This window comes from Syngnathus floridae, chromosome 5, assembly GCF_059516105.1.
Source record: "Syngnathus floridae isolate MCC-2025c chromosome 5, RoL_Sflo_1.0, whole genome shotgun sequence".
NCBI lineage: Eukaryota > Metazoa > Chordata > Actinopteri > Syngnathiformes > Syngnathidae > Syngnathus > Syngnathus floridae.
Genome location: NC_142417.1, coordinates 7,922,022 through 7,946,238, shown reverse-complemented (window position 1 = coordinate 7,946,238; position 24,217 = coordinate 7,922,022). Strand labels below are relative to the sequence as shown.

General features: G+C 42.9%; 1 protein-coding gene across 3 annotated transcripts; it reads right to left on the bottom strand.

Moving 5' to 3' along the window:
- Window positions 1-313: 313 nt before the first annotated feature.
- Window positions 314-23,967, bottom strand: nipbla (NIPBL cohesin loading factor a). Of its 3 annotated transcripts, none has more exons than XM_088375451.1 (48): window positions 23,568-23,967; window positions 21,336-21,407; window positions 20,162-20,314; window positions 19,901-20,066; window positions 19,279-19,379; window positions 19,080-19,191; window positions 18,626-18,789; window positions 17,928-18,070; window positions 17,511-17,601; window positions 17,187-17,408; window positions 16,876-17,115; window positions 16,060-16,790; window positions 14,996-15,209; window positions 14,735-14,905; window positions 13,459-13,632; window positions 13,203-13,364; window positions 13,027-13,133; window positions 12,864-12,950; window positions 12,106-12,337; window positions 11,798-11,949; window positions 11,491-11,571; window positions 11,300-11,400; window positions 11,088-11,217; window positions 10,904-10,986; window positions 10,492-10,624; window positions 10,238-10,381; window positions 10,081-10,167; window positions 9,756-9,976; window positions 9,559-9,661; window positions 9,211-9,309; window positions 8,969-9,115; window positions 8,188-8,322; window positions 7,954-8,106; window positions 7,762-7,870; window positions 7,048-7,178; window positions 6,814-6,954; window positions 6,501-6,594; window positions 6,259-6,413; window positions 5,484-5,574; window positions 4,949-5,122; window positions 4,679-4,869; window positions 4,481-4,588; window positions 4,189-4,389; window positions 3,960-4,106; window positions 3,281-3,651; window positions 3,020-3,194; window positions 2,193-2,390; window positions 314-1,579 (listed from the first exon to the last, which is right to left on the bottom strand). In XM_088375451.1, exons 3-48 carry the CDS (start codon window positions 20,223-20,225, stop codon window positions 1,217-1,219), a joined length of 7,599 nt encoding a protein of 2,532 aa, XP_088231577.1. In that variant the 5' UTR covers window positions 20,226-20,314; window positions 21,336-21,407; window positions 23,568-23,967; the 3' UTR covers window positions 314-1,216. The 3 variants fall into 3 exon arrangements, with proteins under 3 accessions (XP_088231577.1, XP_088231579.1, XP_088231578.1); XM_088375453.1 differs by having other exon boundaries at window positions 13,027-13,130; XM_088375452.1 differs by lacking the exon at window positions 23,568-23,967 and adding an exon at window positions 23,413-23,439.
- Window positions 23,968-24,217: the final 250 nt, after the last annotated feature.

Here is a 24,217-nt window from a genome sequence, read left to right as displayed (position 1 = left end):
AATTGTCCCACACACAAAACGCAACTTACCCACACTACTGAATTTCTATCATTTGGAACTAAAAGGTGTAACACATTGCTTAACTACTACAATTCCCACACATCATACTAGTTATACTCATACCAAAACTAATGATTCAGGAGTTAGTGAGTTGAGTGAGGCAATCTGGTCTGCATCATGTTCATGTTTGTGTAATAACTGAACTCCATCATACATTGAGGACCTTCTGCAGCATTTAATTGGTGTCTGTGTATCTGCTATAGTACAGTAGTTTGAAAAAAATGAAAAGATCATGGTGACACTTTGAGACAAATGACAAAGAGAAGTAGAAAATTTATTGCAGTATTTGTTCCACCCCAAAAAGGTTATGAATCCCCTTTTCCTTTTATTACTAAGGTGACCTAAAACAACAAAAATCTATATTTACAAAATATCCTTCTGCAATAGGCCACATATATACTGCATGCGTAGTTCGAAATAGAATAAATTATATTCAGAGGACTCTGCCATTGTACAGCATGGACAAACAAGTGAACAAAAATAAAAATGATTTATTTTCTCTGCTTTTTTTTTTTTCTTTCAAATATCTAAAAGCTGGAAGGGAGAAAAAACAGGTGCTAGTAGTATAATAAATTCCAAAAAACACTTTAATAAGAACATCAAAAAGACTAATTTCCAACATTCACTTAAGGTTTTATTTTTTTTTTTTTACAGTTTTGTCTTCAGAGATATAAACATTGTTTAGCTTTTCTGTTTGTGTTAAACTATGATACATTGGGAGTAGAAACGAGCGACTAGAATTGGCTGCACAACAGCGAAGGAGCTCCCATGACAATGTTGACCAAACATTCCCCCTCCCTCCCCCCGTCCAGGTCTCTCATGGTAAAAGCGTTCCAACAGAGTATGAACTGGAGCCTATTATTTCCTCTCAATATGCCTTCTGGATTCTATATCCTCTCTGTACGTGTACACATACTCACAAACATGAGCAGTCTCTCTCATATAATAATAATAACAATAATAATAATAAGTCCTTTTCAAAGAATAACTCATGTAAAAGTATGTAGTGTCTTGTGGTTTTCTTACAAAAATGAGGAAGAGAAAAGGTGAGAATCCAGTGAAGTTTGGCCGTGTTGGTGGAGGCGGCAGGGGAGTGGATAGGAGAGGGAATTCGATTTAAAAAACACAAAAACAAAAAACAAAAGCACAGGAGCCATTAGCTCGCTCCTCCTTCCCGTGCTGCGTACAGCGATCGTAAAGTCTGCACTACTTTGTTGCTAAGTTTGTGGTTGCTGGTCAAGGAAATCTTCTTGTAAATGACGTCCGACTCCTTGATAGTGTCCACCCAAGGCACCAGTTTGCGGCCGTCGCGCTTTTTGGCCTCAGCCCATGGCCCCGAGTAGGAGCCAGCCATCCAATGGATGGCGTAGCCATTGGGAGTCTTGTGGACCACGCGGGCAATCTGCGGCCGGTCCTTGTACTTGGGGCAGCACAAAGCAATCACGTCCATCACGTCCACCGTCTCGCTCATTCGGCCCGGATCCGACGGGTCGCCCGATCGTCTCGACTTCCGGGAAGACTATAGGGGAGAGGGGTCAAGAGGACAGTGATTGCACAATTAAGCAACTTTATGATTGCGGGAGAGAGAATATAAAATGGGAAAAAAAAGTGCTTAAATTGCAGACTTTCTGTGGACTCTGCTATTAACACCCGTTAAGCCATGACGCTGTATTAGCCACGACTGCGTATGTGAGTCACAAGGCAGGCAGACAACCACCACCAGCCGAGGGGAAACAAGGCAGTTTTGAGAGGTAAATGAAACACCAATCAATCAATCAACCAACCAATAAATAAATAATTAATTAACCCCGCAGCTCGTAAATTGGCCGTCCACGACAGTCATAACTAGATGACTAAATTTGGCAGTCCTACCGAATGGGCTGAATCCAACTTCCAACTGGAATGCAGCCTTTAACATTAAGTTTGGGAAAACGACTGGCCCACATTTGCATTTGTTAAATATTACAACCATTTAGCAAGACTAAATTGAATGATGTGGTGTTGAATAACTCAAGAAATGCTTTTTTTTTTTTTTTTTTTTTTAAATGTATATATATTTCTTGAAATGTAGTGGTTTTGGACAAATGAGGAATCAGCCAGACAGTGGTCAAGTATTTCTCCATCAGTCTCACCCCTGGAGTCCGCTCGTCACTGTCGCTGTAGTCGTCATCTGTCTCTGGCCCTGCCTGATTGCGCGGACTGGGTCCCAACAAGGGTCCCGGGCCTCCCAGCAGGGCATTTATGGCTTTGTTTCGGATGTTGGCGCTTGCCGACGCTTCTCCTTCTTCGTCTTCCTCGTCAGGGTCCAGATGTTCCATCAGAACCTTAAACTACATTCAGAACAAATGTCAAAAGCCCTTTCAAGACAATGTGGAAGCAATTATTTTTATTTGAGTTAACATTTGGATGTAATCTTTCTAATATAAGGGTCACTTCTTGTCTAGGAAAAAATTCCTCAATGCACAGCCTTATTTAAAAAGAAAAAATACCCTTTTGTCCAGTTCAAAGAAAAAAGTTTTACCTACAATTTTTACCCAGTTTTCCTTCATATAAGAATGAAATTCTCGTATTGATTTTTAGTGACTTCTCACATCACAAACTTCTACAACCAATTTTAGACTTTGTCGTGCAGACTTTACCCAGCATTAAGGGTTTTCCCCTAGTTATCATCGCATGATAAACTTTTTATCCAATTTATTACATTTTAAACACAGTTTTTACTCCATATAGTACAGCTAGCTGCATCTATAGAATATTTATATAGTGGAGAATTTATTTATTAAATATTGTGATTAATCAATTTATGGGATATCAACGAAGAGGTGCATTGTGCAGGTACTACTTTTGTCAACTTGGGATCGCTATCCTCATGTTGTACTGCAATATCTTTAAATTGCAGTGCCTATAGCTACAGAGTAACACTTTTAAGTTCATGTCAATTACTTCCATCATCACTTACGTCGAGGTACTGTTTGACAATACGTCGTTTGACATCTTCTGTTAGCGTGGCGCGCGCCATGTTGTTGGCGATGAAGTCAAGGGTTTGTCGTGGGTGGAAGTAAATGCTGACTTTTCGGTTCACTGCCTTGTCGTACACCTTAGCTGACTCCGTTGGGGAGTACTTTTGGATTTTACTGTGGGAAGAGCAAGCACACAGGAAGGATTACAAACAACAGCACATGTTTAATACCAGAACTGGCAGAAGTCTTGTAGTGCATACCCGTCTGAGAATCCATACTGATTCTTCAGATGCTGTTTGAGCACCAGCAGCAATAGGATGCCTTGAACAGAGTTGGCAAAGTCCAAGAGGCTAGCGGGATTGTCGGGGAGACGCCTCATGACTCGTTCCGTATCGTCCACGTTCAAATCGTCAAGGTCTGATTCGGACTCAGAGTTGTCTGAGTCAGCGACTGGTTTTCTGGGCTTTTTTGGCATCTGCACCACGTCGTCGTCTTCGCTGTTGTGCCCCTTGTCGCTCCCAGGGGAGATGCAGTTCATTCTTTCCTCATCATCTTCCCCGTCTGATGTGCTCTTCCACTCCTTCACCTTCACCTTCACCTTTTCTTTCCGCCTTGGCTCTTTTAATAGAAGCTGAACAGAAGGGAAATAAAGAAACACATGAGCACAATGTGATCATTCATCATTACTAGTTGTGCTCATCTAGTGGAACCTTCAAAGTTTAACACAATTCTTCCCAACATTTTTTTCCCCGCCAAAGAATCCATATCGGTCGGGCCCGAGTTTCAATTTTGCCATCACTGGTACCAAAGCAAAAGTAAAGACTCACCAAGTTTTGTTTGGACAGTTGTGGCAGATAATTTTGGATGGACTAAAATTGTATCACTTTTAGAGGTTCCGCTGTTTGTTTTTGTCCACCATATTTGGCCTAGCTTGATTACCTCTGTAAAGGTCTGGAGAAGATTGCTACCAGAAACTGACAGGCAGATGTCTATGTGGTGCATGATAAAGAGAGGTTCCTCCTGGCTCTGGTACGGGAAGTAGGCTAGGTTGTCCGCTATGAACAGCAACATGTTGACCTCAGTCTTCTGCGCAATGAAAAGGAGATAAGCTGACTTAAAACAAAAATCACAATGCTTGGCTTTAAGCTAGCAGGTTGCCAATACTCACGGCGCTGTCATCAAAAAGATTCAGCAGCGAGATGAGGAAGGCCCTCCGGTGTTGCCGGTTGGTGCGGATCATGGTGAAAAGATGGGAGCAGAGCGCCGAGTGGGTCTCGTCCTGCCTGAAACCTCTAATGATGGTCTTCCGAGACATCTCGATGGACTGCTGCAGGTTGAATGACATCTTCATCCCAGCCACAGCCTTCATCTATACAGGAGAGAGTCAGGAGAAATGAAAAGAATGTCAATGTTGAATCGGAACTAGTGAATTTAAATGAATGACTGTAATGCCAACTCACATGGATAAAACCTGTGTACTTCTTGTCGATTTCTACCAGTTGCTGATCGGCTTTGTTCCTCATGGTGGGCTCCGGGTCGGTTCCCATTGCAATCAAGTACGGCACACACTGACGCACAAATAGGATGAAATGTGTTCTTCGCTTCTGTCTTTCAATATTCGTTTGACAATGGGGACCAAATCATTATGAGTGGCTTACCTGCACCGGATGGATGAGTCCCTGGTTCAGTGTGAGTGCGATGACGTTGAGCGCAAAGTGTCGTACACTGGACTGCGAGTGGAAGAAGGCCTCCAAAACCTGCTTCAGGTACAGTTGCATAATGGAGCTGCTCATCCCTGAAGAGATATCTCCCATCTCCTTCAGATCCTCTTGTTTAGAAAGCTTTTTCCCTGTAAAGACACATTTCTTCCATGAGACAATCGAGCACGAGATAGCGCATGAAGCTTTTCATTGGGTTGTGGAACGTACATTCTCGATCAGCTTCCTGCATCCTTGTGTCTTCCTCCTGGAGGTACGTTTGGAGGTTTTTGAGGATGTTGATTTTGAGGTTGATGGATGAGGTACTGTCAGCTAGGATGCCGTTGTACAAGGCCTTCACTTCAGGCACAAACATTTGGCTGGGATGCATGATCATGAGGAAGCCTAAAAGATGCGAGCAACAACATTATATATGGCAGGTTCAAAGCTCCTTGAACTTGAAAACCACAGGAAAGGTCTTTGATTGCAATTGGTTAAGTAAAAATGTGATGTTAAACACTTCCTAAAAGTACAAGTCGAACTGACTGACAAAAAAGATTTGGAATTTTCTTCCATGTAACATTTTAGATTTCAGTCCGGAATGTGGCGCAGTCTATCACAAAGCTAAACTAATGCAGTAGTGAAATCAGAATTCCAGAAAATATTTACATGAAAAAGACATCTAAGGCATAAATGTAAAACAAACTGCAGTAAATGAGTATGTCTGCTTGCTGTTTACAACCTCAAAAATGGGTTTTGCACTTACCTAAGCCATTGATAGCTTTGGTCTTGACTTTCTCATCTTCATGCTTAGTGAAGTATAGAAGAAGCTCCAGAACCTTATCCTTGATAATGATCTGTACCCCACAAAAAGGTAAATTTTTATGTCAGCACGTTGTGTAATCCAATTAGGTGAAACAATGGCAGGGTAAATTCAGACTGATACTATATGGGCAAATGTATTTAGAGATGTGACCATTACACCGTCTGGAGGTAGAAATAGAGGACGATATAAACATTTGGGCTACTTTCTGACAAGTTACAGACCGAATCAATACCTGAATTACAATCATAATAAGTCTGTGCATTTTCTGTGCTGTCAATCTGAAATGACGTCCTGTTTCTGAACAATGGTAATTAAAAAATGTTTATTTAAAAACAAATTGAATTTCTCGAGGAACTGGGGAAAAAAAGGAGATGAATACATGATTAAAATAATGCTTAATTACAGCACTGAAACCTTGACATATTTGGGGCTGTGGGGAAAAAGCCAGAAAAAAAGAAGAGCAAGCATGGGCAGAACACAAAAAAGGGCTGATTTCATCAACACAATATATAGAGTGTGTTGGCGCTATTTTTATCATCCATGGAGCGACAGTGTGTGGGTTGGTGGAAGCGTCACTCAAGTCCATGGTGAAAATAGCTCCACTAGGGTGTGTGATCAAGCTCTTTCTACAGTTCTTCGTCTTTGGGGTATTTGGACAAAACTACACGACAGAGGAATCAAGATCGCTGGGAACGGTTTAAAACAGTATAAATACCTTTGATGGGCCCTTGAACTCCTCCAGGTCAAAATCAAAGTGTCGACTCAGAGCACCCACAGTGAACAACGCTCGCAGTATTACAGGCTTGTTTGCTGCCAACGTTGTGCTGTTGGGATCTTCTTGATGCTGGCTTTTCAGCCTATTAAGTGTACCTGGAGGTAAAAGGAAGAACGCAGCAATGGTGAGTCAAGAAGTGCAATAAAAGAGACATTTTACATATGGAGAAATGTGGATCTCACTATAGAATTTGTTGAAGCAGGCCCAGGCAAACTTGTAGTTGTGTGTCACTTTGTTGACAACAGCGCCCAAACAGCTTACACAGTTCTGCACCACCTACAGCAAAGTGGAACATAGTTATAGTACACATTCCATAGATCGGTGACTCCAAATATTTCTCGATGGGTAATGACACTATATAAAATTCTCAAACGAAAGATAAAAAGTATTGATTGAACTTTTCACAATATTCAAACATGTGAATATAAACTCTGCCGCTGGGCTCAGCAAAGGTTTGAAAGTACTGCGCATTAATGTGGAGCCTCCTTAACGTACGGTCATGCCATATTTGAAGATGAGCTTCATGAGGTCCTCTTCTATGGTGGCAAGGAACGTCTCGCTGGGGTGCTCCATCAGAGGCACAACCAGCTCCAACATCTTTGCCACATTGCAAATGACCATGAAGTCATTGGCAGTCTAAAAAAAAAAACAACACAAGAGGGTTTAGGTTTAAGAGCAATCAAAGCAAGCTAATACGCCGAGAACTTATCGAGACGTTTGGATACTTACATTACACTTGGTGGTTAGGTAAGGCTGCATGGTCATGGCGTGTTTGACCATAAGTTGGGCCCTGATCTTACTGAACAGGTACAAGGTAGTGATGCAGGCCACTAAGCGGGTGGAGTTCACACCCCTGCTCTCTGCATAAGAAAGACGAAATATTGACATTCATTCCGTGCAAGTATATCAAGGTTAAACGCCTTAAAGTTAGTCAAAGTTCAAATTTGACCAACACTTCAGGTGAGACTTAGATCAGTGTTGGTTTTGGTAGCTGTTTTAGGCTCTGCCTTTTTTTGACAGAGCTGCTTTACGTTTATATTTTAATCATCTCTCTGTTTTAGTTTCAGTCAAAGAAAAGGCATTTAAGTCTAGTTCAGTGGTGACCAATCTTTTTGAAACTGAGAGCTATTTCATAGGAATTGATTAATGTGAAGGGCTACAGTTTGATTCTGAAATAAATAGCAAAAGTTGCATGTTTTAGACACTCACCAGCTAAAAACCTGGGAATGTTCACAATCCAACAGTGGCTGACACACAAACTCATGAATTGATGTTAAGCACAAAAACTTGCTTGCAGCTCGTTTTCCACAGTAGTATTGTGGAAAAACGTGTCTAAGATATTGAATGAATTGATGTGTGGTGCGTTAAGTCAATATCCTCTGGAATAAGTAAAGGTGGAATAAAGAACATTAATCAATGGACAACCATAATTAGCTTTCTTACCTGCGAGAGACTCTTCGTATTTTAAGATGTGCTCCACCAGATTGTCCACCAACTGAACGCAGGCCTTTTTGGCAGGTTTATACGCCGCATCTTCCTCGGATTTGAGAAGCTAACCCCAAAGGGAAAGCACGGCGTCATGCTTAAAATTAAAAATGGCTTTGTAACCTGCCAGGGTCTTGCCACAACACTTACATTGGAAAGAAGCTGCTCAAACCAGTCGTAGCCGGTGTCACGACAGGCCGCAACCACATCGGTGATGTTGAGAATTTTTCTGGTCATGGTCTCCTTGTCGTGAGCCGGCGTAGGAGTGAACCATAACTTCTGGAATGTCTCATTCACCAATTTCTATAAAGAAAAGACATTAAATGTGATTTATGTAAATCTTTCAAAACATGTTCACAACCCAATGCAATGAAGTAAGCATACCTTGATCCCTTCCTCATCATTGACTCTGCGAATCATTCTGACGCACATCTCTGTGATTTTACTGAAGGTGGGCTGCTCTAAACAGATGTCTCGCAGGATCTTAATCACTCGCTTCCTTACACTGATACCTGTATCCTGTAGAAATAAATGAAATTATAATTATATTTTAAACAGGAGAGGATATCAGATGCTGTTATAACAAAGTGGTGTGTTGGAGCATGTTTCAAACACTAGGAGGCAGTGTAGGACTGCAATGGAGGGTGAACTCCACGTGAACCCGATTGACTTCCATGACAACAGGCATAACAATATCGATGTAATGCTTACAGATCCTGGAAAGACATCTTAAGAGCGTGCATTTGGAAAAAAAGACAATTCATTCCACTCTGATAATGATTGTTTAGTTTTTTTCTGTAGGTGCCACATATTTCTGCATTTCAAAAAAGGGTGTAGGGTGGTAGTAATACGACTGCACCACACAAGCTATTGAAGTAATGGGGATTCTTATTTTATGACGATCCTGACAACGTTATGAATGGTGCACAGCTTATCATGCTGTCAGTTAGCCAGCTCCAATTATATAATATACAATTAGCAATTTATTGATTTAAAATGGTTGACAATTCATTTCAAATAGAATAAATATATAATAAGAAAACTAATTATTATTTTACATTTTAATTTTTATCATTTTAATCTTAACCTCATCTATGAATGAAATTAATGAAAATCAAACAAGGCCCACAGTAACCTGGTAAATATGGATCGAGTTAAATCTTACCAGGATCCTCTCTATGAGCATGTCATAGTACTGCTCGGTGAGCTGCGGTCTGCTCAGCACAAATTTTCCCAGCAGCTCCACGGCTGCCTCTCTCACACTTGTGGAATTGTCCATCAAGCGGCCGTGAACTCCGCGCTGCATGTCGGACTGTACATGCAGAGAAAGTTGTGTCAGTTTACGACATGACAAGGGAAGGAAAGTCAAATGGGGTGATAGTCTTCAATAGGAACATCGACAAGTACCCTCGCCAGGATGCTGGGGTCTACAGCCACCACCTCTGACAGACACTTCATGGCTTTAGTCCTCACAGCTATGGCACTTTCTCCAAGGACTCGCAATATCTTAATTCAAACAAAACAAACAAACAATAAGATACAATAATGCTAATTCGATGTTTTATTTTATTCCACTAAGCATGGGTTGCGAGTCAAAAATTCTCAAGACACTTCAGCTCAGTAAGCATATTTTTGTGAAGTGTAAGATGGATAAGAGAAAACCTGATGATGAGAACTGAGTCAAAAAATAACATTTATAGCAAAACCTGAATGCCACTATGTGATAAACATAGAGTAGGAGTTTTCAATAATTACCTGTGTTAAATAAATATCAAAGCTTTGTGCAAACGGCCTCATGGAGGCCAAATAACGCACAATCAGACAGGAGTCCTCGTAGTCCACAGTGTCAGAGCTCATCCTTAGAGAGAAGAGCAGAAGATGTTGAAAGACTAACATGCAGCAAAAAAACAACAACAATCACATCACACAAGTGCGAAGAAATGCAGGCTTACTTTAGTGTGGCGAAATGAGCTGGCGTGGTTTTGATGATGTTGCGTAGGAACTTCTTGCGCTTCTCAGCACGCTGCATGATTTCACCCGTGGTCTCCATCTCCTTGGCGTGTTGTGGCCCATCTGAGGAGTCATCCTCCTTTGGGTTCTGATTCCGCATGGACTTCTCCGCCTCTGTTGTGGCGTCCCGGAACCACTGGGCGATGTAGAACTTTCTTGCAAACTAGAAAGCAGTTTGCCTTAATTTCTTATCCTTTTAGATACTACAGTGCATCCAGAAAGTATCCTCTCATACATTAAGCTTCTTTGGTTCTACTTAAAACTCACCACGAGGGAGGCATCTGTATCGGCATTGTCTTCCAAATAGTCCAGTAGAGCCTTTTGCAGTTGCTGGGTTTCATCACTACCCTGAGACTGTGGAAACATCACAGGGATAAATATTCAGCACATTTTAGTACATTTAACAACTATAGATTTGTTGAACCTGTTGTAGAATACGATCAATCGACCGCTGGTCCATCTTGCTAGTGACTGCGTCCTTCCTCAGGCGAGCGGCCACTGTACCGAGGTAGTCAAGAGACGCCACTCGGAGTGCCATCTCTGTCTGCTTGTTGCTGAACTGGTGTACCTGGTGAAAATCAAACATAGTTTGTTGGCTTGTGCAGCATACAGTAAATAAATTACAAACAAACACAGGCCAAAATCATTTAACAAACAAATGAGCCGGATCACACTAACCAGGAGTCTGCCGAGCAGACTGAGTAGAAGCTCGGCAGCGGGCCACTCTGGTTTGTTCACCGTCGAGAGGAGGTCCTGGACAAAGTTCTCAAACAGCGGCCGGTAATCTTCCTCTCCTTGCTTACTGCCACATCTGAGGAAGAAAACGGGAAATATACGGTGAGACTAGAAACGGAAGGTGAGCGAAAGTCTAATCACAAATTAGAAAATGGAACCTTCAAAGTTAAACGTGATAAATAGGAACAAAACGAGGATAATCGTTTATTTATTTTACTTTCAATTATATATATATATATTTTTAAAATTTGCATCCAGCATTACATAAAAGACGGTGTTTTACTTTGGATGATGCACTGTAATCTTGTAGTAAAATCCGTATTCCGACCAAAAATATGGAAATGGAGTTGCTTACTTTTTGAGGAAAACAGAAAGGAAGTTCTGCGCTGTTCGCATTGCCGTCTCATACGAGTTGGTAATCAACACATCTTGGTCCACCTGAAAATAAATACAATGAAAGAAAGTAAACAACAGCAAGAGCAGTTGCCATGCGTTTTACTACGTATACAACCTGCAGGCGCATGTGTAATTTCTCCTACCATGCTGTCATGCTCCTCGAAAATGTCTTTGTCGTTGGGTAGGTGGACCACACACTGAATGAGCTGCAACACCAAGGCAGTCACCATTTGGATGTACATGGGTTCTCCATCCTGGTCCGAGCTGTTCAACCTTGAGAAAGTATATATAAAGTATAGGATGAGTGTCGCAGCCTCACATTAAAAGCAGGGCCTGCTCTCGTATCTTTTCATACCGGAAATTCCTGAGGGAGCGTTTGCTGGTGGGCAGCCTGGCCAGTGACGTGAAGATCTCCTCCAGAATGAGCTGCCGGTGCTTCTCGTAACGCGAGAACACCTGAAAGAGGAAATGTTTTAAGTGTGGTGTTTTGACACTTCTGGTTGGAAATTTTAAGTGTTGGTTTAGCGTAAACCGCAGAACACTCACCGCTGTAACCAGTTTAATGGCGCACAGCTGCAGCTCACTGACATTTTCAACAAAGAATGGCGTGATTCCCATTGAAGAAACCTGGAGAGGGGGATAACAAAAATGCAGAAAAAATTGCTTTTAGTGTGAGGAACCAGCAGGAACTGAATGAAGCCAGTTGCAAAATTGGTAGATCACCCACAGGGATGAAATCGAACATCTCTTTAGGCCGCAATTGAAAATGTCATTGATTGCAATCAAGTATTAAAAAGTGAAAGTACTGCATGTACCCAGGCACACACACACAACATGATCTCAATCTTTTTACCTGGAGGATGGTGGTGTCGGTGAGCAGCTGGATCTCGAGGAGCTCAGAGATGTTGCTTACGACATCACACACTTTGTTGTAGAGCATGATGATGACACGCTGTTTGTGTGTGGAGCATTTGGCACGCTTCGCCTTGGAGCTTAACAAGATACCTAGATGAATGATTAGATGGATGGATGGAGAGCGATAGATAGATGGACAGATAGATATAACAAATTGATTAGATAAATAAATAAGCTAGATATGATTGCTCTCCCCAGACAGCAACTTTAAATGGCATAATGATCAGATAACAGTACAATCCTCACCCCCATGCGGGTCCACCCTGTAGACTGGGTCGTACTGGGGATAGAGCGTGTTCTGGAGATGATACTTTGTATACTGCAGCACCCGCTCGATGACGTCCTCGATATACACGGCCTTCGGCATGTGCGCTGATGTCATGATGTTCAGGGCCGTGAGGCAGGCGTCAGCTGACTTGGTCACTCGCTCCATGATGAGGTCCCTCCAGAGCCTCTCCTCATCCTCTGCATCGTGGTCCTGACATTACAAAGAAAGAGAAATTGATTCTTTTTTTTCTTACCTCAAGAACATAAGTGAAAGGTCTAAACTGTCTGTCTTCAAGCAGTTATTTATTTGAAGGCAATGTCTAATCGAAACGAAGTCCTGTTGTCAGGGCAATAAAAGTCATACTCTAATTGGCCCAGCATCAGAGGGGGTGAGGGGGCTGTGCCTCATTTGCATGAGACAAGACCACTCTGTCAAAACAAGCTTTAAGAAAGGCTTGAAACAATACGTATAAACTTTGCCTTGGGCTGCACAATTAATCAAACATAAGTCGTGATGATTTTGGTGGCTACTAAATTAAATGCATTAAATTGTTTAATTAAATCGTTTGATCGTCTGCAATATTTACATTTGGAATGCATTGATAAAAAAATGGTTCTGTTGATCATTTTGCCCATAATTTTGCAGCCCTAACCTAACCACCTGTTATTTTCTTACTTGTCTATTCATCTATTTGTGTGATGCCCAATTTGAGACAATGCGGGAAGTGGGGACTCACATGGTTGATCATGGTAGAGAGCTTGGCTCCATCCTGGATATTCTTTTCTAGTATGTTGAGCAACTTCACCAGCTTATCTGATGGGATCTAAAAAGAAACACAAGGAATATAATAATCTGATTTACCAAAGAAAGTAGCTGAAATGAACTAAGGATATGACTACCCTGCCGGTGATGCCCATGGCTTTGATTTTGGCAGATTCGCTGCCCAGCTCGTTTAATTGGTGTTTCCCAAGTAGCAATTCCTGAGGTATCTCATCATCGTCTGCTGCTGGACACAACCCACATAATGAGTGCACGTCAAAAAAGAGGTTCAACAGATAGCGCTTAGACGTTTTACCCATGGTGGTGAAATCAACATCCTCCAGGTTCTCCAGGATGTTGTCTATGCTGTTTGAGAACCTTTTGAACGTGGACGAGTCCATCAGTTCCTCTTGCGTGAGCTTAGGTTCGTACGCTTTCCGTTTCTTCTGCTTCTCCTTCATCTTCAATTTCCTGGCAACTGATCAAGGAGAATTGTTATTCGATTACATTAGCCAAGACAAAACATGCCAAGCCAAAAGAGCGTGAAAAACGGGACACTTGTAAAAACAGACCATCGCTCATGCTGGGAGGAGGCGAATCATCTTCGGACGAGTCCCGGTAACGGCTGCCTGACCCTCGCCGGCCCTCTTTGACGCTACTTCTCCGGTGTTCGCCCGAGAACCGTCGTTCTCTTTCCTCAAAGTCCCATGTCCTATCTTTGTCCCGACGATGACGCTTCCTGCCGGCTGTGAAAATTCAAGAACATGTACCTTAAGACACATGGGTGAGTTACACTACAGAACTGAAGATGGCGGGAAGCATGTATTATCGGGGAGGCGTTTGTAAAATGCCGTCACATCTATTTGAATTGTAATCGCCACAAAACATGACATTATCTTTCTTTGATTCAGCTAGACTGCTTCACTTGTCTCAACAGGTAATCTAATGTCTGTGTGTAAACAACACCTAGCAGCTACTTTTTTTTTTACTTTGGAAAAGGAATGAGTCTTTGACGGTGGTGTTGATTTTAAAGGGGTCATATTTTAATTTGACTGTAATGGATGTAAACAAATATTTGGGTCTCTAGAATGTTGCCAAGTGTTAAGTTCAACAGCCAAGTAAATCTTTTGTGAGCTGCCTATTTCCTAAAATGTATGCGCAAGCTGTTCAGATTTTGCCAGACTGTGATTTCGCAATTCTGCTAATTTGCATAATACTGCCCCACACAAAGAATTTCCAGATTTCACAAATGACTTGGCAGCTACTGACTGGCTAAAGAATTTCCATTTTCAAGCTGCGGGAGGAGTTGTCAGTGTAGGGGCAGGGCGGGGCGGTGTTTGACGACATTTTTGCGCTGCAAGTGGGACTTGCGCGGCTGCGCGCCACTAGTCAAGTGTAATTCAGTGGCTTGCCGATGAAGTGAGCGAAAATACAATAGATGTTTGAATGGGTACTTGTTTTTTTCCTTGACACTTTGGGTGAGTAATAGCCACCTTGTTCCAACCCCTAGCTTCTCCCTGTGTCCTCAAGGCAACAAGAGCACACTCACCTTTGGTCTCCCTTTGGAGGAGACAGAACCGCTCATAGTGTGAAGAGTGAATGTTAAGTGTGTTGTCTACTTTATTCCTTTTTTAATCATTTAGACTGAAGAATATCAGAGACACTTGGTAAGTGTCGGCAAAAAATGCACAATTTTCTCATTTGATAAAGGGAATGGCCTACCCGTAGACTAATTAAGGTACAGTGCCGATAAGAGGGGCAGCCATTGTTTGAGCAAACAGAGTAAACCTCTAAAAGACAAATAGCTACTATGCTTTCACTGAACAGGAATCCAAATAGTTGACTCACATTCTCCATTTGCATCGTCATCCGAGCTGACCTCAGCGTATTTGGGCTTCTCGTTGGTCGTACTCCTTTTCCTCTTGTTCATTTTGACTCGTTCGCAAAGGGGCATGGTCGACTCAATCTCCGCGAGCAACTCTGGCGGCAGTTCCTTCAAAATGGCCGGATCCATGCCGCCTGGACAGAAGACAAGATCTCATTAGAGGCGATACAGGATGACGACATCAAATCAGTTGACAGATTAGTAGTCATAGGCGCTTTTCTTACTTTTGCCATATTTTCCCGGCGAGAAGCGGTTCTTTCCGGTCCTACTGTGACGAATGATTCTTTGGATCTGGTCCACCGAAAGCTTTTTCAAAACCACCACAGGCCTCGGCCTTTTTTCAAAGTCCTGCACCAGACCCAGCCGCTCCAGTTTCACCTTTGGCTGGCCCCACATAGGACTTTCAGGTGGAGCGCCACAATGCATGTCACGTTTAATCTGAAAGAAGAGAAAGGAGTTAGGGATGCTCTACATGCCAATTATTCTTAAAAACAAAAGCTCAGTTTGGATTTTGAATACAAACATATGAAATGGTACAGTGTCAATTAGAGCTGTGCAATATAAAGACGTATATTGATCTATTGTACGATGTAATCATCTGTCGTATGTATTGTTAGATGCATCTCGTCTCTTCCTGTACTTAGTAACATAATGGAATGCTACTTGAAGGACTGTTGAACTTGTTTCAAATTGCTTGCACTCTACGGCATTCTTTGAAAAGTCGTACCACAAAACAATGTTATTAATTGGTAATTGGATAATTGTTTCATTTTACTTTTAGCAATCTACAATGCCATTAAAGAATATATTTCTATATCCTCTAAAAATTGTGTCCATATTGCACAGCTGTAACATCAATGGTGCACACTGATGAACTAAGCAACTCATGTTAGTTTTCACTATAGCCTAGTGACAAATACTTAGATGAATACTTCAAATGAGAAAAAGTAGAGATTTAGGGCCCACGCGCCACAGGTTCTCCACCGGTGCGTTGATAACTGGGAAACTGCAGTGGAGCCTTTTTCTTTTTTTTTTTTTTAGATTTGTGCCTTTTTGCTCACAACCATATAGACTGGATGCTCAATTTCATTAAGAACACAAAACATCTACTTTGGAAATGGTTTAAGGCGGATTAATGTGTTAAAATAACCCCCAATACAAACCAAACGATTATACATGAGAAGACTAATGCGAAAACAAGGGAGAGCGGTGGCATGATTTCGTGAGATTGCAGGCAGTGACAACTGAATGATTGGTAGCTACTGCTGTTTGGGTCGATCCAGATCACCTTAGGGATCTGGAAGTTCTTCAGTGCGTCACTTTGTCCTCCCAGGAGGTGAGCGGGGAAAGAATCTGGAAGCTTAGCGCCAGATGGCGCAGCAGCCGGCTTGAGAGCGTCTTGCCTATGGCTGCTACGACCAGGCTCTCCGACAGAGGATGCCCGAAAGCCGAATCTATCTCGGTCGCTTCTCGAACGGGTATCGCCGGTTTCGCTCCGATGCCTCCTATCTTTGTCAGATTCCCTGTCCCTGTCCCGTCCATGTTCCCCTCGGCCCGACGACTTGGGCATCTCCGCCCGCCTGTCTGAAGACTTGTCATCGTGTCTGTGTTTGGACGACTCCCGAATGTCTCTTCTGCCATCATGTTTATCAACCCTGTTCTTGATGACCTCTGGTCGTCCGTCCGGTTTCAAACGCAAGGCAGTGTCAGAACCTTCTACGGCAGCGGGCCCGCAAGCAGGTTCTTCGGGCCAGCGTTGGGCCTCTAGGGCCGGGACAGGGGCAGCCAGACAGGGGTCAAGCTGGCCGTCAGCTCTCCCTGCCTGCTGGAGGTCGATGCTCACCATGAGGGGAGGACGACTGGCACCGTTGCCTGCTGCCGTGGCCTCTTGCGGGGTCAGTTTGCCAGCATTGCCCCCTCCTGCAGGTCCGCTTCCTGGGGCCCCAGTGGGACCACCGGGTCCCCCGGCACCTGGCTCCAAGGGAAAAGAGTCTTGTCTCCTCTTTTTCAGTGGCTTGTCTGTTTAAAAAGACAAACAAACAAATCCAACAAACAATATAGATTTCATGTTTCTACCAAAAAAACTTCCTGACGGCCTGTGTACCTTTATCTTGGACTTCCTTAGAACACTTCTCGCTTGCCGCCTCTCGCTCTATCCGCTCGATTTCAGCCAGGGCGTCGAGCTCCACCTCATCATAAGGGGAACTAGGAGGCTGGAAACCAGCGGCACCCCCGGCCTGCTGGTGACGGGCTCCCAGGTTCTGCTGGAGAACAGGCACCTGCTGGAAGCCCAGTTCCGCCTCCATATTGTCCGAGTTGTGGTCCATGCCTGGCACAGTGTCACCTGAAAGATCGGGCATTGATTACTCTGCTCATTTCTTGAATATTGTCGATACTCAGTGTGCGTTTGCCTACCTGATGGGTCGGACTCATTCGACTTGACCCGGGACAACTTGAGCGTGAGTTTGGTGGAGTCCTTGTTTGGCGAGCTGACAATGTCATACATGTCTTTCTCTTCTTTCACAGCGGGAATCTTCCTGCGTTGCTGAAGATGCTGTTTCTGGTCGAGTCCCCCCTCCCTCGGCGACGGCGCATACGGAGGTGGCGACTGCAGAATTAGCGGAGGACGGGAACCCGCTGTGAGGCAGTAGAACAAAAGAAAAAATTAAGTGATGCCCACGCCAACTAAATAAACACATGAATCCCATGTGAAAGCAATGTTGGCCCCCAATTCATTACGTTTGGGTGTCCCTTCACCCGCTGCTGGGGAGCAGCCGGACTGCGGCGACCTCAGAGGGAACGACGGATTTCTCAAGGCGGAGTCCCCCTCCTGAATAAAACACACAGGGCAGATTTAAAGGGTTTGTGTACAGATAGTTGCATGTCTGGAGTGCCTTCCCACTTACCAAGTCGATCATTTTTTTTTTTTTATCTACCTATTTCTATGAGTAAGCCCTTCTGCACTTGCGACCCACTATAACATAACGGTGGGACAAGTTAACATTAAAAACTGAGTTTCTCTGTCTATAATTGCTTCTTAGACCCTAGTAATGCCCACGTGTTGCTTTTTCAATCCCCTTTAGCAACTTTTTCTCTAAGACTTTTTCTGTCAGGTTTATTCAGAAAAATCCATTGGGACTGAAAAGCTTGTCGTACCTCACTGCCGAGCCGGTGCACGATGTTCAAGTAGTCGTCAGTGCCATGCCTGTCTGGGTGATGGTTGGCAGCATTGATACCTGATACCTTGCCTTCGTGGATGTTTCGTATACTTCCCGGAACCATTGGACTGGCCACAGACACTTTGAGAAAGCAAACACATCACATTACTGTGTTGTAAAATCCTCAAAAGCTAGTTTATGCTCCAGCCTAAAAGAATTTGAATGGGTCTAATGACTTCACACATGGAATTGATTTTATTTGAGCACAGTATCAGAGTAGCGACTGCCATTTAATTTGGAAGCAGGCAGCCTGTGATCGTGTTCTCTCGCTTAACTTCCCTTTGCTTGTGTGAAGCAACAACTAACATTAAACGAAATTGTAATTTTTTGTCATGGTGATATTTGTTACCTTTTACAACAGTAAACATTTTATATTTTTGTTATAATGTATTTGAAAATCTGGTGAATTTGCATCGATTGATCACACTAAGCTACGGTAACAGTCTTAACAGTGCAACTTTAAAATAAAAGCCTAACCAATAACGACATAAACAATGGCTTGTTAGGCTTTTATTTTGGTGCTTGCGTTGCGTAGCATGTTACCCAGCCTTTGTTTATATAAATTTTTGCTATTACGAAAAGACGATTTCTAAAATCACAGAAAATTGGAGGAACTTGTGGTTGATGATGACTCACCTTGCTGTATCTGTTGATGTTGGTTGTAGCTGGGTGGTTGTTGGTGGGGGTACTGCTGGATGTAACCAGGGGCGGGGCTCTGGGGTGTGTATGGACTGGGAACTGGACTGTTTTGCTGGCCCAAGTATCTACTACTAGAGCCAGTCTGGGGGGGAACAAAACGACTAAATGGGGAAAAGGAAAACAGGGCAAATATGAGCAAGAGCACAAATAGCACATTACAGAGATATTGTACTATTATTGATCACCATGGTGTAATTATTGATTTGTATACAGACATTTGGAAGTGCCTGCCTACCAATCGAGTAAACATGAAAAGTACAAAAAACATGGCCAGTGTTTGATGCTGATGACAGTCGTGACTGTGACGGTAAAGGTTCCAAATTTAAAGTCAAAACAAATCTGTGTTTCATTTTGATTTGGATTCCATTTCAACTGGATGATGACCACCTACCTTGAAGGATTGGGAGAAATTGCCGCCGGCTGGAAATTTGCCGACTGGGCCGGGCTATGCATGGAATTTTGGGTGATCTTGTACTGTTGTACCATCGGCTGCTGCATAACATCTGTTCAAGGAAAGATGAGGAATCATTGAGACGCTAAACCTTGAGTTTACAACTCCACTGAAAAGTGATGTGGTTTGAGCAGCGTACTTTTTTCCCTGAAGATGCCAGGGTTTCTGGCCAGCATGGTCTGCAGCAGCAGTGGCGCGTCTCCCTCGGGCTCATCGCTTCCCAGGTTGTCCTTTAGCTCTCTGCAATAACACATAACAAAAAGTGTAGCTACTTTGAAGACTTGGATGCTTATGGGCTTATCAAATACACCAAACAGATATATGACACATTAAATGAGGTAAACAGGCAGGAATGATATTATGCGCTCTGCCAATTTTGCAACAGCTAATGCTAACGTTAGCGCTCAATCATCCGTAACAGCAAGAATAACATAAATAAACACTATGCATTAAATGGCAATACCACTCACTACCCTCTCATGGACCACACTAGAAAACCAACATCAACACTTTCTACGGGTTGGAAACCACTTCCAGCACCGCACTTTTTAATTGCTTAAATCTTCTCAAAAGATTTACACTCATGTCGAGAATGGTCATTTTGGTCTGAAAAAGTCATAAATCCACTGATTGGTGGAAAATTCTCATCCCTGCCAAAACCAGCTGATAGTGACTTCAGCTCATTGATGACCCGAATAAGGCGCTCTAAGGATGGCAACTAAGATTATTTAATGGACAGATTTTTTGTCGTGGCCACTTACATGTGCTCTGTGGAAACCTGGTTGAGGCCATGGGCAAGCTGGGAAGCTAGGTTTTCGTCCCGGCAACCCAGTAGACAGGTGACCTCCTCTGCGATCCTCCCATTGTACAGGAGGCTCTTAGTGGTGGTGGCGGGGAGGGGGGACGGAAGGGGAAGCTGGTTCAACACTGGAACAAGAGACGAAGGAATAAAATGATAAATGATCATCAAAAGGACATTCATCAACTGTGTGCAAAGGCAGGGAATGTTGAGCGTCACTCACAGTCTGTCAGGCTAGCGATCCCAGCAAGAGTGGTGATGGGAACATGAGGCATATCCCCATTCATGCTTGAGGTGAGGGTGGGGGGGAGTGTGTTGATACACAGGTAGATCGGGGGGGCCGATGGATGACACCTGTCCTCACATCTCCTGACACCTGAGGGAGGAAATTAAGATTTAAGAGCTGATTTGCAGAGAGTCACCAAAGTCCTGTACAACAGAACAACTAGTTGTATCTAATTGATCAAAAGATTGAGTTTGTACTTTTTCTTTGGCTTTTTGTGACACTTAATTGTTAAGCAGAGGCAACTTGAGCAAGGTGTCAAGAAAAGAACGCAAGACTAGAATGTATACTCGGGGTCACCGACGTGGTGCCCACAGGGAGCTTGGGTCACCAGTGAGGTACCAGTATATTTCAGAAGTTCTTTTTATCAAATTAGTAGGCCTTTGCACTTATTGGTAGCCAAGAAGGTTGGCAAACCCAAATCCCATGTTCACAAATTATGTGACATAAATGGACACCATTATGCGTCATTCATGTCTGTAAATGAGTTCCACTCCCGTCCTACTCCCGTTCAGAATGATTTCCGCTCCCATATCGCTCCCATTTTGGAGGTCAGCTACATGAAATAAAGTTGCATTTTACCATTACTGAACAGTTTGTCTTCTTTCACTTTCCAACTGAATAATCCCACTCCCGTCTGCTCCTGTGAACTTTTTATCCTGTTCCGTCGCAATCCCATTATTAAAGGTAAGGTTGACTCCCATCCCATGGGAATCCCGCCTACATTGTGATGATAATTCACAGAGCTGGTGACAGTGTAAATTGGTTGAACAAGTCCTTGACATTCCAATTTGCCCTTGTCGGTATGTCATGTTTTCCTCTCAGTTTCTAAAAACTGATTATCCTGTACATACATATCATATTAAGTACACATTCATTCCCACGGGTATTATGAAATTAACTACTTATTGCGCACATTTTATTGCGTTACGTCCTTGAACCACCATGTGAATGGGTAAAAAGTGGCAATCTTTTCCAAACAGTTGCAATTTTACTGCTCTTTTGGAGTAATGCAATGATGAAACATACAGTACTTACAGAAACAGTTTGCAAAAAATGACTGCGTTCATGAATAATAACAAGGATCAATTAGCATTAACTATTGCCACCATACCTTGTCGAAGAATGCTGTGCCGTCGCAGGTAGACACAGTGACATTTCAGATGAAAACAAATCTTCCTATGATCTGTTAAAAAAGAAATAAACATTGCACTTTAAAGGGGTTTGAGTTTACGACAGAGTCCCGTTCTGACAGCATCAACGTAAACCAAATTTGCGCACAGGTCCGAACCTGCCAGTCTATCACTAACTAGGACTGAAGAAAGAATCAAATTAATCTTGAGATAGAGAAAGATATCTATTTCAGTTGATCTTTTTGGATACAGTATATTTCTTTGGTTTATGTTATCTAGTTCAGTTTCTGGCTGAAGCAGGGCAGTCCTTTTTTTTTTTAAAATATTTAACTCTGAATGTTTGTGGAAACATGAAAAGTTGACGCGATAAAGCCACAGATTTCTCCGTATTATTCTTATCTGATTTAGGACTTACTGACTGTATGCATGTATGTATAACAAATCTGTAAATGTTTATTGTAAAACAGATTAATTTATTGTTTCTTAATAATGTATAGGTAGAGGACATTGGAAAAAATTATTGCATAATAAATCGCTATTACATTATCGAAGGGGGGAAAAATCAGAATTATATTATATTTCAAAATCATTCAAGCCTATCACTTACCTGCGCTCATGCAGTGGTGAAGGAATAATTACATTAAACATTTGTATGAAAAACACTTCTCGGCTATTTACAATAATGGAACCTTGAAAAGTCATATCTCAGGGCCATTGTAAACTGAGGACCCTCAAACCACGTAATCTTACTTGAGCATTCCACCTATGCATAATTAACAGGATTACTCTTTAGTTCTAAAAACAATGGAACAATTTTTTCGACACATATAAAGTGTTACTTTTTTAAACACTTGACGATGTAAAATAGTGCAATAAATGAAGTTCACGTCCTTTCATAGTAAACATTGGCCGAACCAAAGGGTAAATAATTTGACTTGGTCATTATACAGAGTTCATTTTATTTTTAGACTTGGGTGACAGATAAATTAAAAAGCCCTAAATCAACTTCCTTAAACATGTCACTTAATCTGGGGTGATTAAGTTTGCTTTCACTCACTTTTTTGCTACACCTGCATACCAACTTCGTTTAGAGGGGTGCATAGCGGGGTGATTCATTGTACTTTTCTTGTACTAAACAGAATGCCGCAAAACACGCCCGTGAGCCACTCTTAAGCTTTTGAATAAAATGCAATTTCCTGTTAAAAAAGAAGAAATCAAACAGTGTTTCGAGAGGAAGAAATCGAACAGTGTTTCGACCTTGAAGCTTCTGCTATATTGGTATACGTACCCCGCAAACGCAATGTAAATAATGCAAATATCCGAACGACTTGCAATAAAATGCAACAAGTACGACAAACATCATACTGTGATTCCAATTGTTATGTCGACGCTCACAAATCGGCAAGAGTTAGAAAAGCAAGCAACGGACGAAGAATGAGGGTAGGGGAGCTGTTGTAAACACGAACTCGTAGTAGCACGTCTGTGGGGTTCTCCCACTCGGAGCTCGACGTGTGGGCCAAAGATGACAGCTGGGAGACTGACAGGCGAGGAGGCGGCACAAAGGAGAGCAGATGCACAGTGAATGGTGGCTGTCGTCAACATCACCGGTCCACAAGCGTAATATTACTAATAATAATTTGATGAGATTTAATTGGCACACGTCGAAATGATAACGCCAAATTAGACAGTCATTGTCAGCTAGATGTAAGCTTCAAGTTAGTACTTAGACGAAGTTGTTGACTAAAGCCAGAAGCCCGAGCTCGCCGCGATCACTTAAGCGGTGGAAAAGAGCTCACTCCGCGGGTCGGCTGGGTGGTTTGTCCGGTAAGGCTAACGCTGACTAGCTTTGGATGTTATGAAGTTGGCATAATAATAAAACGATGGGGTCGACAGCGGGGTATGGGAGCAAAACGACGAGGGTAAAATGTGAAGGGCTGTGTCGTGTTTCGGGGGGGAAACGGCGAGGTTGTTTGCGTACGCTGCGGGAACAGGTCCGCGGGCTTCGACGAGTGACATCCAGCTTCGAGGCCGTGCGCCTGGGCAAGAGCGAAAACACACCTAGCTAGTTGGCGCGGCTAGCCCCGCTAGCATCCATCTCCTTCCCGGTCGGCGATTAACGACGCCGTGGGTGGCCCCCCTCTCGAACACAACTGTTTTGGTTATTTAGTGCGGAATTGGTAAAAACTGGACTGCACATAGGTGAGTGTATTTACCTTCGGATGAGGCGCCCAAAGGGAGGGGAATGTTTTAGCTTGGATTTGTGTCCGTATCTCTAGCTCCCCCTTTCTTCTCCTCCAGAAGAAAACTCGGATTGGCTCTGCCGAGCTAGCCCCGTTCGAGCTAGGTGGCTAGCTCGCTAGCTATCAACAATAATCCGGGGTCGGGCTCGGTTCGCTCCTTCTTCCGTCACACAACTCGCGACCGAATTATTTGCACGTTTATCAGGAAGGCGAACGTCCTTTCTTCGGCGTCGCGGTTGACCTGTGCGATGAGCGCGAGCCACTTGTTTTTTTTTCCGAGCGTAAAAAGGAGAAATGTTGCGATTTGTTGCGATCGGCCGAAAGAGGCTCTCCTCCTCTCGTAGAACAAAATGCCGACCGGAAGTGCCGCCGTCTGACTTGAGCAAAGCTCTCACGAGTGACTCCCTCCATCGGCGCCAAAACGAAATACCACGCAACGGGACTCCTCGATACGCTAGAGGGCGATGCAGGACAATATTATAAACCCACAGTCATGTTTATAAAGTCACTTTAAATCCATTTCTACATTTTTTTATTTAATTTGATATAATTCTATGCAGATTCTATTCATTCAAATTATATCGGCTTTTGGTCTCTTATCTACAAGCATAGTTTTTCAATTC